Source organism: Hyaena hyaena, unplaced genomic scaffold (genome assembly GCF_003009895.1).
Source record: "Hyaena hyaena isolate Hyena2069 unplaced genomic scaffold, ASM300989v1 scaffold_295, whole genome shotgun sequence".
Classification (NCBI taxonomy): Eukaryota; Metazoa; Chordata; class Mammalia; order Carnivora; family Hyaenidae; genus Hyaena; species Hyaena hyaena.
Genome location: NW_024080928.1, coordinates 1,517,997 through 1,532,425, shown reverse-complemented (window position 1 = coordinate 1,532,425; position 14,429 = coordinate 1,517,997). Strand labels below are relative to the sequence as shown.

The following is a 14,429-nucleotide window of genomic DNA, read 5'->3' as shown; positions in this document are numbered from 1 at the left end:
TCATATATGTTTTTAAAAATCAAAAATTAATTGAGAGAAGCTTCCCTTTCCTTCTTATTTTTCACCTTAGCTTCTTTTAATGAGTTTAATTATTTTATCCTAGTATAGGATAAGATGAACTTGGAAGGGTCCCACCAGAAGAAGATGAACATTCTGTTTCAGGCTAGGGTGCATAGGTTTTGGTCTTCCAGTGGGTCCCTAAGCAGCTCTGTGATGTTGGGCAGATCGCCTGGCCATGCCTTTGGGGCCCCTATTCACTTGCAGTTCCTCCTGGCTCTACAGCGCTGGTCCCATTGGCCGTGTGTTGGTAACTATTGAAGCTGGGTTGACAGGCTCATTGTAGGATTCTCTGAACTTTGGTGTGTATTTGAAATTTTGTATTATAAAAAATGAAATATTTAAAATTTAAATTGGTCTAAATTAAGATAAGTTTAAAATAAAAAGTAAGCCAAGAAAGTTTAAAAAACACAGTTAAGTTGGCCTCAGTTAGAATTTCAAAGTCTCTCATCTTTTTAGCTGAAATTCTCATTTCACATTGTCCAAGTTGTTTTCCATTTATCATTTATTCATTCAGCAGGTAATTTTTTGAAGACCTCCCTTGTGTGAGATAGCCTGTTAGGGTACTCTCAGACTTTAATTCAGCATAGGATTGGGTTTCTTCTCCACTGATCTATTAGATAATAGGGTGATATTGGTAATGCTATGACACAGTGAATGATACACCAGGTGGGACTCAGATCATCCCAAACTGGGGGATTCCAAGAAGGCTTCTTTTAGAAGTTGTTGATATGTGAGCTAGGCTTCAAAGGTTTTCAACATTTGAAGATGGAGATGAGGTGAAAGACATTTTATTTTGAGAGGAGGGGAGGGGCAGAAGGAGAGAGAGAGAGAGAGAGAGAGAGAGAGAGAGAGAGAAGCTCAAGGAGGCTGCGTACTGTCCATGCAGAGACCATGCAGAGCCTGACGTGGGGCTTGAACCCACAAACCATGAGATCATGACCTGAGCCGAAACCAAGAGTTGGACGCTTAACCAACTGAGCCACCCAGGCGCCCCAAGATGAAAGACATTGTATATATATAGGTTAACAAAGGCAGAACACACACGGGGACTTTGAGCTGTGGTTCCAAGCAGTAAGTGAAAGGGAATAGAGGGACAGGAGGCTGCCAAGGTAAGACTGCTGCCCCGGCAGCCTGATTTGACAGGACTCACTGATCGGAGAGGGCAGGAAACTTCGTTCCGGCTGCTGCAGGACGGCCTCGGAAGGCACCTGTGACATGGAAGGGCACGAGGAGCGGGGAGGCCAAGTTAGGGCACTTGTGAAAAAAGTAACGAGATGCTGAATTAAGGGAATCAACAGCCTCCCTAACCCTTTACCCTCACTTCCAGAAAAGCTAAATGTCTTCTCAGGAAGACAGGAGCACGTGAATAATTGGGAACGCTCTTTATCAGCTATAGGATATTGTACAGAAGGTTAGTTCGTAGGAGAAAACCGAGAAAGGAAAACTTGATATGTGTCCCATGGATTTTGTTCTGTATTTTAAGCTTCCAGAGGACAGGGGATTATCCATTAGTTTTGATTGTTGTTGGGCTTTTTGTAACTGTTGTTTTGGCACGCAGTTGTGTTTTTCGATGGATCTTAACTGTGTACAAGAGGAAATTAAGGTTTAATGTAGCTTTTTATGTTTTCCTAGTTAGTAGGCACAACACTCAGTGAGAATTTTCTCTTTCCTTAGAGAAAAAGAAAAATGAGTGTGGGGGAGAAAAGAGAGGAACCTGGAAGATTTCATCAGACCAGTATCATAAATAGTACTAGAGTACGGGTGTTTGGCTATATTTTAATTTTTAAAACGGTCTAAAATGCATCTCAAATGAGAACATTTGGTCTTTTCAGCTTAACTACTCATACTGGGAATATTTCTGGAAATCATCAACTTTTTAATGAATACTTGTCTTAGGAAAAAGTAAAAGAGGAAAATGTGAACCAAGAGGTGATGAAATGTACAAATGTAAATACTTAGAACGTTTTGTGTTCTCCAGTTTCAGGAAGCCTTTTCTTATAGCAAAACTCTGATAATTGTTTTCAAAAGACTAACATTTCAGTTTTAATATTTCCTAGGAAATGACAATTTTAACATCTTTTAATTAAAAATCTTGCAGTGGAGTAACTCCAGGATAAATTAATAGCAAACGTTAACCTTAAAATTTCAGAAATTAAGTAGAACTGTAAAGTATACCATAGCACTCCTAGGGATTGAAGGTTGGGCATGGAGTGGGTATAAGATTTATACCAGTAATTAACTTATAATAAATCGCAAGTAAATTTTATTTTCAATGTTTTTATTTGGTTTTGAGAGAGAGAGAGAGAGAAAAGAATCGGGGAGGGGCAGGGAGAAAGGGAGACACAGATTCCGAAGCAGGCTCCAGGCTCTGAACTCTCAGCACAGAGCCCGGCGCGGGGCTCAAACTCAAAAACCATGAGTTCATGACCTGAGCTGAAGTTACACTCTTAACCAACTGAGCCACTCAAACGCCCCATCAAGTAAATTTTAATAATTACCTGGCGGAGGGGCACCTGGGTGGTTCAGTCGGTTAAGCATCCGACTTCAGCTCAGGTCATGATCTCATGGTTCATGGGTTTGAGCCCTGCATAGGGCTCTGTGCTGAATGTTTGCTCAGAGCCTGGAGCCTGCTTCAGATTCTGTGTCTCCTCTCTCTGCCATTCCTCCACTCTTGCGCTGTCCCCCTCTGTCTCTCAAAAATAAATAAATGTAAAAAAAAATTTTTTAAATAATTACCTGGTAGAAACCTGGAAACTTTTATCAACTGGTTTCCTCATGGGAGAAACTGAGGCTGCAGTACAAAATGTTATCAAATGATTTCCCCTTATGGAAAGACCATTTTTATAGTTCTAATTGAACATCTTATTTTTCTCCTGCAAAATGTTTTTATTTTTTTAATGTTTAATTTTTGAGAGAGAGAGAGACAAAGTGTGGGTGGGGGAGGGCCAGAGAGCGGGAGACACAGAATCTGAAGCGGGCTCCAGGCTCTGAGCTGTCAGCACAGAGCCCGACACGGGCTTGAACTCACGTACCACAAGATCATGACCTGAGCCAAAGTTGGACGTTTAACCAACTGAGCCACCCAGGTACCCCTCTCCTGTAAAATTGTTTTTTAATTTTTTTTAATGTTTTATTTATTTCTGGGAGAGAGAAAGATAGAGAGAGAGAGACAGCATGAACAGGGGAGGGTCAGAGAGAGAGGGAGACACAGAATCTGAAACAGGCTCCAGGCTCTGAGCTGGCTGTCAGCACAGAGCCCGACGCAGGGCTTGAACCCACCAACTGTGTGATCATGACCTGAGCCGAAGTCGGATGCTTAACCGACTGAGCCACCCAGGCGCCCCCTGTAAAATGTTTTTAAAAGCAAGTTTTGGGGACTATGGAACAGGCATTTTGTACTGTTAAACACAGTATTTGTAAGTCTTTGCTCGTAGAGGTTGTTATAGGGCCATTCTGGCTTTTAGTGTTTATCACTAAATGTCTCAGCTTGTTATCAGATACACAGTGGGAAGCTTGGAGCAAATTAGGAGGAAAGAAGAGAAGTGGGTCTTCTAATGAAAAGTCCTTCTGATGAATCAAGGACACCTTACCAGTGGCTTCAGGCTCCTGCGTAATCACTTTTCCCGGGCTCTGCTTTGGCACGGAGTTGTCTCGACAGTGCCAGCTTGAGAGCAGGGAGCATAGAAAGTATATGGAAGCCTTGCCTCTGAGAAGTTAGAAATAGGCACTTAAAACCATCTTATGAGAGAAGTTAAAAAGTTTAAAGAGTATATGGAAGCTCCTGATTACCCTGGAGCAGTTTTATATATATGGCTGTGAAGTGACTTCAATAAGTAAATTTGTGCATGCATCCACCCCCACCCCGCATGTATCCATCTGATTGATATTTGTTCTATGAAGACGGATCATTTATTCCAGGGGTGCTACTGTTATTTAAAACATATTTCAGGGCTCTCTTTTGGGTTTATCTTCAGAGCCTATAACATACTCATATATAACTCCAGCACTTGTAAATCTCAATTCTTTGGGTAGTGAACATGATTTTTGGGAAGAGGTGAAAGCTATTTAGAGTTAAATGCAGAGGAGTAAGATGGGTGTAAGCTAGTTAGTGCCATTTTGGGTCCAAAATGAGGTATAAATATAAAATAATGAGACATTTTCTTCTGTGACATATAATCTGCCTCCAGGCAAAGAATTTCAGAGTAGTTTTAAGCGAGAGCAGCTTTTTTGGAATAAGGCTTTGTTTCCCTTTACGACACTTGGAAGGATTATGTTCCTAGGAACACTCAGCCTCTGGGATGTAAACCAAAACAACCAAGGCATCCATTGTCTCAGTGTCATAGCACCTCCCTCTTAGGGCTGTTGGAAAGATTAAACTAGAAAATGTTCGCAAACAAGTTCTGAGCCCCCGTGTGTGGCTTGCAGTGAGCCCTCAGTAACTGTTAGCCGGATGTCATAATCATGACTTTATAATGATGCCTAAAGGTCAAGAGAGCTTTTAACACAAGTTACAGAGATTCCGAAAGCATGAAAGGGGTAAGATAGCTGAGGTTATATAATAAATGGTATCATTTTTTTTAAAGACACACTTAAGGTGAACACTGTAATTGGTTCTAATGATAATAACTTTGCTAACAGCTAGGATTATTTGCTGACAGTTTAGTGAGATTTTGTAAGTGGTTCATCTCAACAGAATTTGATTTCAAAATACTACGTTTCTCATGACTGATGCAGAACTATAAGGATTTTTATGAAGTCAAAGAAGTCATTATGTTTAATATCAGCTTTTAAAGTGTGGTAGTACTTCAAGATAGTATAAGCTTGCTGGATTTATAATTTTCTAGACATTTGGGAGTAGAAAATAATCTAACTGATTATTTTTTGCATATTGACCTTTGATGCCTTGCTGTATTTTTTTAGGTAAAAATTGGTTAACTTAGAATGCTGAGCATTTTATTATTAAAGTGGCAGATATTTAATGATCTCTGATTGAAAAGGAGAACTCAAACTCATGCATCTGTAGCTATTTTCTCCTACACATTATTGCACGTTTTATGGCACACAGTTTAATGCCTTAATTATAAGAAAAGATAAACATCCTTTTAGTTTTATAGCTATCTTGATTAATTTTTAATAAGTAAAATAGTTTTAAATTTAGTTAAACATTTACAAATTATTCTAGGGTTGCTTCTAGCTATTCCACAGAGAGACAGATGTCACATGATTTGGTTGCTGTTGGCAGGAAAAGTGAGAACTTTCATCCAGTGTTTGAACATCTTGACTCAACTCAGAATACTGAAAACAAACCTACAGGAGAATTTGCTCAGGAAATCATAACTATAATCCATCAAGTTAAAGGTTGGTATATTTTGCACATACATTAGGGATACCACAAAAATAATGTACTGGCTTTTCACAAGATATAGGTAACTATCTGGTATAGTAGTAGCAATTAGTATTTCATTACAAATTAGATCATTAATAAGGAAATCTGTTGTAGAGGGTGTAAGGTATTCATTCAAGCCTGGTTCCTCATGTGTTGTTCCCCTAACTGGGTACTTCCACTCAGAGTAGGTTACACACTGAAAGGGAGACGTTGCCCGCTGCAAGACACAGGCCTCCTGAGAGCAGCAAGAAACATTAGCTGAAAATCGAACAAGAAGGAGGAAGCAACAAACACCACATAGGAAACTTGACACTCGGGAACTCTGGAAGTCTAGGTCTTTTGGTGATGTTCTTAAAGCCCCCTGAGCGCATTACTGGGACTCTGTGCCATAAGGATGAATGTGAAGTGATGGATAAAAGATTCCAGTTCATTTTGGCATACTTGATGACATCAAGGAGTTGCATAATAAATATTTTGAATATCTGCAGTAAATTGTTTTGTTTTAGCTTCTGGCCAATTTCCATTAATTGGAAAATTCAGTCAGGTAGAACAACTTTCTTCATTGATGCTGCGTAATAAAGCAGGCATGGGTATAATAAACTGGAGACCTTCAAGAATTTCAAAATTTTTACTTTATATTTCTTACCAGACAACTGCACTGATTTTTTAACATATTTTGAGAATGAATTTTCTCTGCATCCCTCAAACTAAGGCATGTATTTACTTTGAAGCATGCAGTTTGTCTGGAACAGTTCACCTTCTCAGTTCCAGCCCCTCTCACCCAACGGAAGTGTGATTCTTGGCAGAAAGGGAGCAGGTGTTGCAGAAAAATCCAGGAGGTTTGTCCCAGAACAGGAACAGTAAGTTAGGGAAAAGGATCGCTTAGGTACCCTTCTGCTGGGTTAAGTGTATTATCTTTCTCTCTGTCCTGTTAAAAGCTTCGCAGCATAGCTGATCTCAGAATGTCTTTAGGAACTTCAGTTACTGTTAATTAAAGTAAAATGGCAATAGGACTCTTTCTGTGATACGTAAACAGCATTTAGCATTTGTTCAGAATCGTTCTGATGTTTCAGGGTTGTTCTTGAGTTATATTTTACTCTAGGTCACCTATAAAACTCTGTACCATCTTTACTTCCCAGTATAGTAAAGTCTTAACTGGGAGAGGGAAGGCCCTCACTTTGAGAGAGCCACTGTCTTTCCCCCCCTCCAACCAATCAGCAGACATGTCGAGTAGGAACAGAATCCTTGGGTTCATAAGTCAGGCTTTTTTTTTTTTTTTTTTTTTTTTTACTGTTGCTTAGGCTTGCGAAACCACGTGAGCACTAGAAATTAGTCTGTGGAATAAGTTTAGGTCCCACATATTTTCAAGAGAAAACAGGTTGGACGGTTTTTAACAGTCCCTTCTTCCTGTGCTTATATATAATCTTTTAAGTGGAATCAGTTTTACACTGAGATAAAACTATTTGTTTCCTTTTGCAGCAAATTATTTTTCATCAGCTGACATTACTCTACATGAGCGTTTCTCAAAAATGCAAGATACACATGCTGCAGATGTAAATGAAGTTAAATTGAATTCAGATCCAGAAATTCGCAGGTAACGACTGATTACTGTATGCCCATTTAACTCATGGGAATAAGCCTCAGAACATATTTGGGAAGGTGCTGCCTTCTGGGCTTGCCGTAGACTCTAGGATAGCATTTCCTACCCAGAAGCAGGACGAACCCAAGCAGGTACTGGGCCAGTGCGCTTGGATGGAACAGGCTGTATTAAAAGCCGTTGACTAGCATTGCCTAAATGTGGAGCACTTTGACAATCTTTACCTACCTAACTTTGATTCTGCTGTGTCTATAGTAATTGCCTACTGAAGTTATCACTGGAAGAATGAAAGACAGTTGTCGAGCCATTGAAATCATGGGTTGCGTCATGTGGTCAGAAATGGCTGTTCTGAGGGCAGCCGGATGAAAACCTATGTCTCCTTCTGCTGGCACCTGTCCAAGCAGGTGGTGTGCCCTGTCTTGCAAGCTGAGCTGAATCAATGTTAGAATGCAGTAGATCACCGGAGCAAAGTTTAAGGTCACACGGGCTAGTGATTTGAGGACCACTGGGACGGCATCACTGTGTTGTGCACAGGATATGTATGTCCTGGGAGACGACCGTGTAGATGAAAACCCACCTAGTAGCACGATTCTTTTTTACATCCTCCAGGACATACCAGCTTTATTCCAAATTCCATTCTGTAGTAATGGAATCAAGGTATCCGTGTATAACATAATTATTTAATTGTAATATGCCTTTATTATTTTAGGAGACTAGATATGTCTTTGGCTGAGCTTCAGAATAAACAAACAATGGTATATGAATCAGAACAGGTAAGTGAATACAATTTTTGATGAAACAGTATCCTTTGGTTGGCATATTGATGGAAAAGGGAACTGGTAATTGGGAGTAAAAAAAAAAAAAAAAGGGAGGTTAAAGTAGATGAGAAAGAAGGATTGAGACTCAGGAACCTGAAATTTACAAAGCTCTCCGAGTGAAGAGAGAGCACTGACAAAAGACAAAAATATTCCCTAAGAGAGACAATCCCTAGGGGTAACAGCTTTGTAAAATTGACATACAGTTACAATGTTTAATATTCCTTCCCAAACTTAACACTGTAAGGCTGGTGGAAAATTTATTTGATACCTATATTTTTTTCCAAAGCAGTCATGTGGAATATTTTTTAAAACTGTATGTGGAATGAAGGCAGAGAAACTTAGTTTCGTTTGCTATTGCCCTCTGCTCACTGTAGAAGGTATGAACACTTCTGTGGAATATGAACTAGCAAAACAATGGAAATGATACTGAATTTTTTTTGTTGCCACACATTGTATTTCTACCCGACACTTCCTCAACCTCCCCCCCACCATTTCTTTACTAATTAGAAAACCTCTCTTGACTTGGTGGGAGGAGAGGAAGAAAACTGGCTCTCATTTTAGAAGTATATGGAGTTCTAAAAGAACCGCTAATTTATTCATTGAGAATAAAGTGTTTTTGTAGAGGAAGGATTTTAATACATTTCTGATAGAATATGTAAATAATTTTTTTCACTTGTGAATGGTTACATTTTTTATTAAACTTCTAGAGATACCATTTACTGAATAAATGCTATTTTCAGAAAATTTCTATTGATCAAAATATTGTAGTCAACCCATAGGAAATTTGAAAAATCACCTCTAATTCAACTACTTAACACAAAACATCATTTGACCATCTTTTCTTATGGTCTTACATCTGGCACTTTTACAAGCCACTGTCATAATAAATGTAGTTTTAAATGCTCTTCTTTTTACTTAATAGTATTGTTTTTACGTAAAATCTCTGAGCTCCCCTACGAGTTTGTATGATTGAGGCTTTTTAAGTTTTCATTAACTTTTCTCAGTAATTGTGGTTTTTTTTTCACATTGACTTCCACGTGGTCTATATTAACCATAATTCAGGTGCTTGTACGTTATTACTTTGACTTAAATTTACCATAAAATCGTTCTTCCCGTCCCTTTTAAATTTATTTTACATTTCAGTTGCTCTTATTTTTTGATGACTTTAAATATAGCACTTTGAATATATTTGGGTAGATAGCTTTTTCTTTGGGATAGAGTCCCAGAAGTGGGATTCCTGGTTCATTGTTATGAACTTTTCTGTGTGTGCATTGTTAATTATGTCTCAAAATATTTTAATCACTTTATACTACCATTAGCAGGATGAATACAAGGTAACTTATTTAGGACTTTTACTTAAGGTACTTATTAAATATGGTCTTTGTGCAACTAACAGTAATGTGAATGGTTTGTCTTCTGTCAAAATTCCTCAGACTCTGGTCAAAATAATAGACCCAAATGACCTACGGCATGACATTGAAAGAAGGAGAAAAGAGCGGTTACAGAATGAAGATGAGCACATTTTTCACATAGCTAGTGCTGCAGAGAGGTAATCAGTAGATGAAAAACATCTGTTATCAGGGAGCTTTTGGTTTTAGCATACTTTTCAATTTTTGTGTGTGATGACTTTCATTTGAGTGTAGGGATTTGATCCTTCGAATCTGTTTTATATGTTTAAGTGAAGTCTATTAAAATATTTCAAAGCTCTTCAGTGATCATCGTATTCTGTTTGACCAAAACAACAAAACCGCAGGGGTACGTGAGTATTTGAGGTTTTTGTAATTCTAGAAAAGAGTATAACGGCTTTTTGAATATTAACAGGCACTGGGACCTGCAAGTTTATGGACTGTTTGGCTCAATCTCTTTGAAACTATGACACGTTCTGCCCTTTAGAGTCTGGCACTCCCTGAGTATTACAGAATTTCCTGAGGTCGGTACAGTTCTCTTTTGGAACTCCTCACGGATGCCTGTCCATGAAGCAGAGGCAGGGGTATTAGAAAATGGAGGAGACAGGAGTTGGAATCCCACCTCTGCCATTTGACAAGTTGCATGCTCGTAGACAAACTGGCTTAGTTTCTGGAGCCTTCTCCTCTATAAAATGAGAAGAACTAATTTATGATGTGGACGGTTAGAAATATCAAATGAGCTGCCACATGCGAAGTGCTTATGCCACGTGTGGCAAATTGATTGTCAGTAGATTGTTGTTTTTCTTTCCCAACTCTGTACTTTTTAGGAGCTCCTAGTATTTTAGATTGGGCCCAGTTTATGTCTAGTTCTAAAAGCTATGTGGAATTCATGGCAGCCCCTGGGACCCCATATGATTATGAGCTATATAATTGGAGCGGTAGAAATTTCCATTTCACCCAAGGATCTTTAAGCCATCTGGATCTCTTAGAAAGTAAGGATGTACGAATAGGAAGGGCCAGTGGTAATTCTCTTTCCATAGTCCTTAGTGTCAAATTGACGAAACTGTTAAGTCAAGGCTGTGGCTAACTTGGTCTTAGGCAAAATACATGGAACTTGTTTAAAACTGGACTTTATGCTGGCAATAAATTTGGGACTAATTAAAAGAGAGCAAACTGTGTGTTGAGGCGTATAAAACAACTGAAAATAAAATAGTTAAAATCTCATCCCTTGCTAGGTAAAAGTCTCCAGTTTCTTACTATGACACGGCATGACAGTGCTCTTGAATGACACAAGCTCCCTGTCATGCTTGTCTTGACTCAGCAAGTGTAAGAAACTCAGTGTGCCAGGAAGGAGGATTTTAAAAACAGATTTCAGATCATTAGCATTTTATAAAATCTGTGTAATGCTTTAGAATATATCTTCCCCCTTTGAGACGAGAAAGGGATTGAGCACCCGAGTTACACCTGACTTCAACACCTGGCTCTGTAGACACCTAGCTAGGTGACTGATCTCAGGCAAGTTATTTAATCTTTGTTTCCTCATGTGTAAAATAGAGATGAGAATTATACTTCCATCACGGTGGTGGTGAAGATTAAAGTGACGGGTGTGAGATACAGAGTAGCTGCTCAGCCTTAGGAGTCGTGGATGTTCGCTTTGAAGGCTGTGCAGAGCATGCAGAGATGTCTTTCTGCAGAATGCCTTTTGCTGGCCAGATTGGACTAGTTTATTTTTATTGGAAGGCTGGTGTGGCATAGTGGAGCCATGGGTTTTTTTTTTAATTTGGGATATTTCTTACCATAAAATTCACCCTTTGAAAGTGAACAATTTAGTAGTTTTTAGTATATTCACAGAGCGGTGTTTCATCACTCCAAAACGAAGCCCTGTAAGCCTTGTCATTCCGTTTCTCTTCCCGCCTTGCCCCTGGCACCCCCTTACCTCCCCTCTGTCTCTGTGGGTTTTCCTTTTCTTGATGTTTCCTATAGATGCACTCCTATAACGTGAGGCCTTTTGTGACTGACTGCTTTCACGTAGCATATTGTTTTCAGCATCCCTCCATGTCGTTGCATGAATATTCCCTTTATGGCCGAATGATACTCCACTGTATGGATAACCACGTTTTGTTGGTCCATTCAGCGGTGGGCGGACATCTGGGTTCTTTTCCACTTTTTGGCTGTGGTGAATTGTGAGGCTGTGAACGTTCGTGTGCAGGCTTTTGTGTGGACCTGTGTTTTCACATCTCTTGGGTATATGTACTTAGGATTGGATTTGCCGAGTCATTTGATAACTCTGTGTGTAACTTTTCGATGAACTAGCAGATTGTTTTCCACAGTGGCTGCCTCGTTTACATTTTCACCAGCTTCTTCGCATCCTCACCAGCACTTGTTATTGTTCATCTTTTTGGAAAAAAGTGATTTAGAAAAAAAAATGATTTAGAACCTTTAACTTTATCCTAAATCGGTTTCCTTCTTAAAATAAGAAAAGGCATTTGATTTTATTCTTTTGTCTTAGAAATTCAGTGTATGAAATTGACCTCATTAATATTTTTGCACAAACCTTTTTAGTCATGGCAGTGTTTAGATTTGTAGAGAAATTTAGAAGAAATGAAATATGAAATCACTAAGCACAAGATGTAGCAATTTCCCACCTCTGTGATCTTTTTTCCCCTCAAACAGTTATTTGCAGACCCTGTGTCTGTGTTTCCTCAGCACTGTACCCCCACTGCCTTGAACTCACTTCAGAGCTGTTGAAGGAGCGAAGACTGCAAGAAGCAGATAGGACAAAGGATGCTTACACTGTAACACATTTAAACCTTGATTACTCTTTACTCCCTCATACCTTAGGTAATCTTTCCCAAGCGAGCCCGACGCTAGGACATTCTGTCTCGTCTTGAAGACTGTGTTCTCTTTTTGTCTCCCTACTCCTGACTGATCTCTTACTCTAACATCTCCATGTTCTCTCCCAACCCACTATTTCTCCCTCTTGTAACCACCATTCCCGAGTTCCATACAGTGTTACCAAGGTGTTGAACTGCATAGGCATGATGTTGGGGGGGGGGGCGGTGGATAAAGCAGCTTCAAAAGAGAGTCGATAGACTTTGAGGGGACATCAGGCTGCAGAGATTTTCCTTTTAGCTACAGAGGGTACAGACAATATACAGTGAAAAAGTATACACAAGCTCCTAGTCCTTGTCAAGCTTGTACTTTTTCATGGTTGGAGAAAATAAATACATACATATTGATGAGTGATAGGTGAAAATAAGGCAGAAGAAGTTTAATAGGACAGAGTGATGCGTGTGGTGTGATTTTATCTAGGGCAGCTATGAAATGCACGTAGGATTTCTTTTTTTAATTGAGCAGGGATGTGAATTAAGCGAGGGAGTTAAGGAATTAGTAAGGTTTTTGGAGGGGATAGTATTTTAAGGCGGGAACAACAAAGGTAAAGACCCTCAGGTAGGATCATGCTTACTCTTATTTAAGGAATAGAAAACAAGAAAAAAAAAAAAAGGAATAGAAAGCAGGCCAGTGGGGTTATAACACAGTGAGGAAAAGAAGAGAAGTAGATGAAGCCAAATTGCGAAGGACATGACAACTCTGTAGTTTACTTTGAGTGAGATTAAACTCGAGAAGAAATATAATCTCATTTAAATTTTAGAAGATTCACCCTGGTTTCTAGGTAGAGAATGGCCTGTAAGACCAGGAGAAAAAATTATTTCTTTCTCGTGTAGAAAAAGATTACAGTCCGGAAGTCAGAGCGTGGTAGGTAGGGCGGACCCAGCAGGAAACCAGTCTCCTGAGAGCTTGCTTCTCAGACATCCTCTGCACGCGGCGGCTGCCTCATGGGCCGGGGTGACTGTTTGCATCCTAGCCATCATGTCTGTATTCTAGCCTTTTCTTCAAAAACCTCCTGGAATTTTTACATGCCACCTCAGCAACTTTGGTCAAAATTTAGTCTCATGGCCCCACCTTGCAGCCGGGAGGCCGGTCAGAAATCAGATATCAAAGGGTTTAAATGTTCTTATTGTGGCAAAATATACATATAATAAATTTTACTGACTTAACCATTTTTTAAGTGTATGATGCATTGGCATTAGGTACACCTGCAGTGTTGTGTAACCATCCACACTTGCCACGTACAGAATCTTTTCATCTTCTCAAACAGCAACGGTACCAACTAAACAGTGACTCCCCATCCTTTCTACTTCCAGCCCCCGACAGCCTCTGTTCTTGCCATCTCCGTGAATTTGCCTGTTCTAAGTGCCTCGTGTATGTAAGGGGAATCGTGCAATAATTGTCCTTTTGTGTCTGGCTTATTTCACTTCGGATGATGTTTTTATCCATGTTGCATCGTGTGTCAGAATTTCATTTTTAGAAAACTTTCACTCCTTCTTAAGGCTGAATAATATTCCAGTGTATGGATAAACCACATTTTATTTGTCCGTTGTTCTGTTGATGGACATTTAGTTTGTTTCCGTCTTTTGTCTGTTGTGAACAGTGCTGTTCCGAACATTGGTGGGGTCACCTTTTTGATTATAGCCATCCTGTGGGTGTAAAATGTTATCTCATTTTGGATAACATTTGTGGTTTGGGTTTGCATTTCCCTGGTGGCTAATGATGTTGAGCATCTTGTCATGGGCTTTCTATGGGTCTTCTTTGGAGAAATACCTATTCAGATCCTTTATCCATATTTTAAATTGGATTATTATATTTTTATTATTGGATGTAAAGAGTCCTTTATATATTCTGGACATTATTCCCTTATCAGATATATGCTTTGCAAAGAGGATTTTTTAAAGTCCATTGTTTTGTTTATACAATTAATAGTACATGCTAGTGGCAAATATTTGGAAATATAAAGTGTAAAAATAAAAATATGAGACCTTCTTAATTTCATGAGTCAGAGATGATCACTGTTAATATTTAGTACATTTCCTGTTATTTATTTTTTCTGGGCATATATGTAGTTTATTCTAAGTAATTACAATTATCCTCGGGGCGCCTGGCTGGCTCAGGCCCCACGTGGGGCTCGAGACCCCGAGACCAAGAGTAGCTCTACCGACCGAGCCAGCCAGGCGCCCCCCAAAATAATAAATCTTTTAAAAAAACCATCCCAGCTTTGCACCCTACTCTTTTAACTTACACTCATATCATGAGCGTTTCGACAG

The 14,429-nt window shown here is 39.3% G+C and overlaps 1 protein-coding gene across 4 annotated transcripts in view; it reads left to right on the top strand.

Annotated features, from left to right (window-relative positions):
• Positions 1-14,429, top strand: part of BCLAF3 (BCLAF1 and THRAP3 family member 3) — a 57,019-nt gene that overhangs the window by 22,096 nt on the left and 20,494 nt on the right. For 2 of the 4 annotated variants that reach the window (XM_039247399.1, XM_039247400.1), the window contains 4 exons: positions 5,243-5,418; positions 6,926-7,040; positions 7,753-7,816; positions 9,295-9,410. In XM_039247399.1, the coding sequence (XP_039103330.1) occupies positions 5,243-5,418; positions 6,926-7,040; positions 7,753-7,816; positions 9,295-9,410 (471 nt within the window). The remainder of the gene's footprint in view (positions 1-5,242; positions 5,419-6,925; positions 7,041-7,752; positions 7,817-9,294; positions 9,411-14,429) is intronic. The other 2 variants (XM_039247402.1, XM_039247401.1) reach the window with 2 other exon arrangements.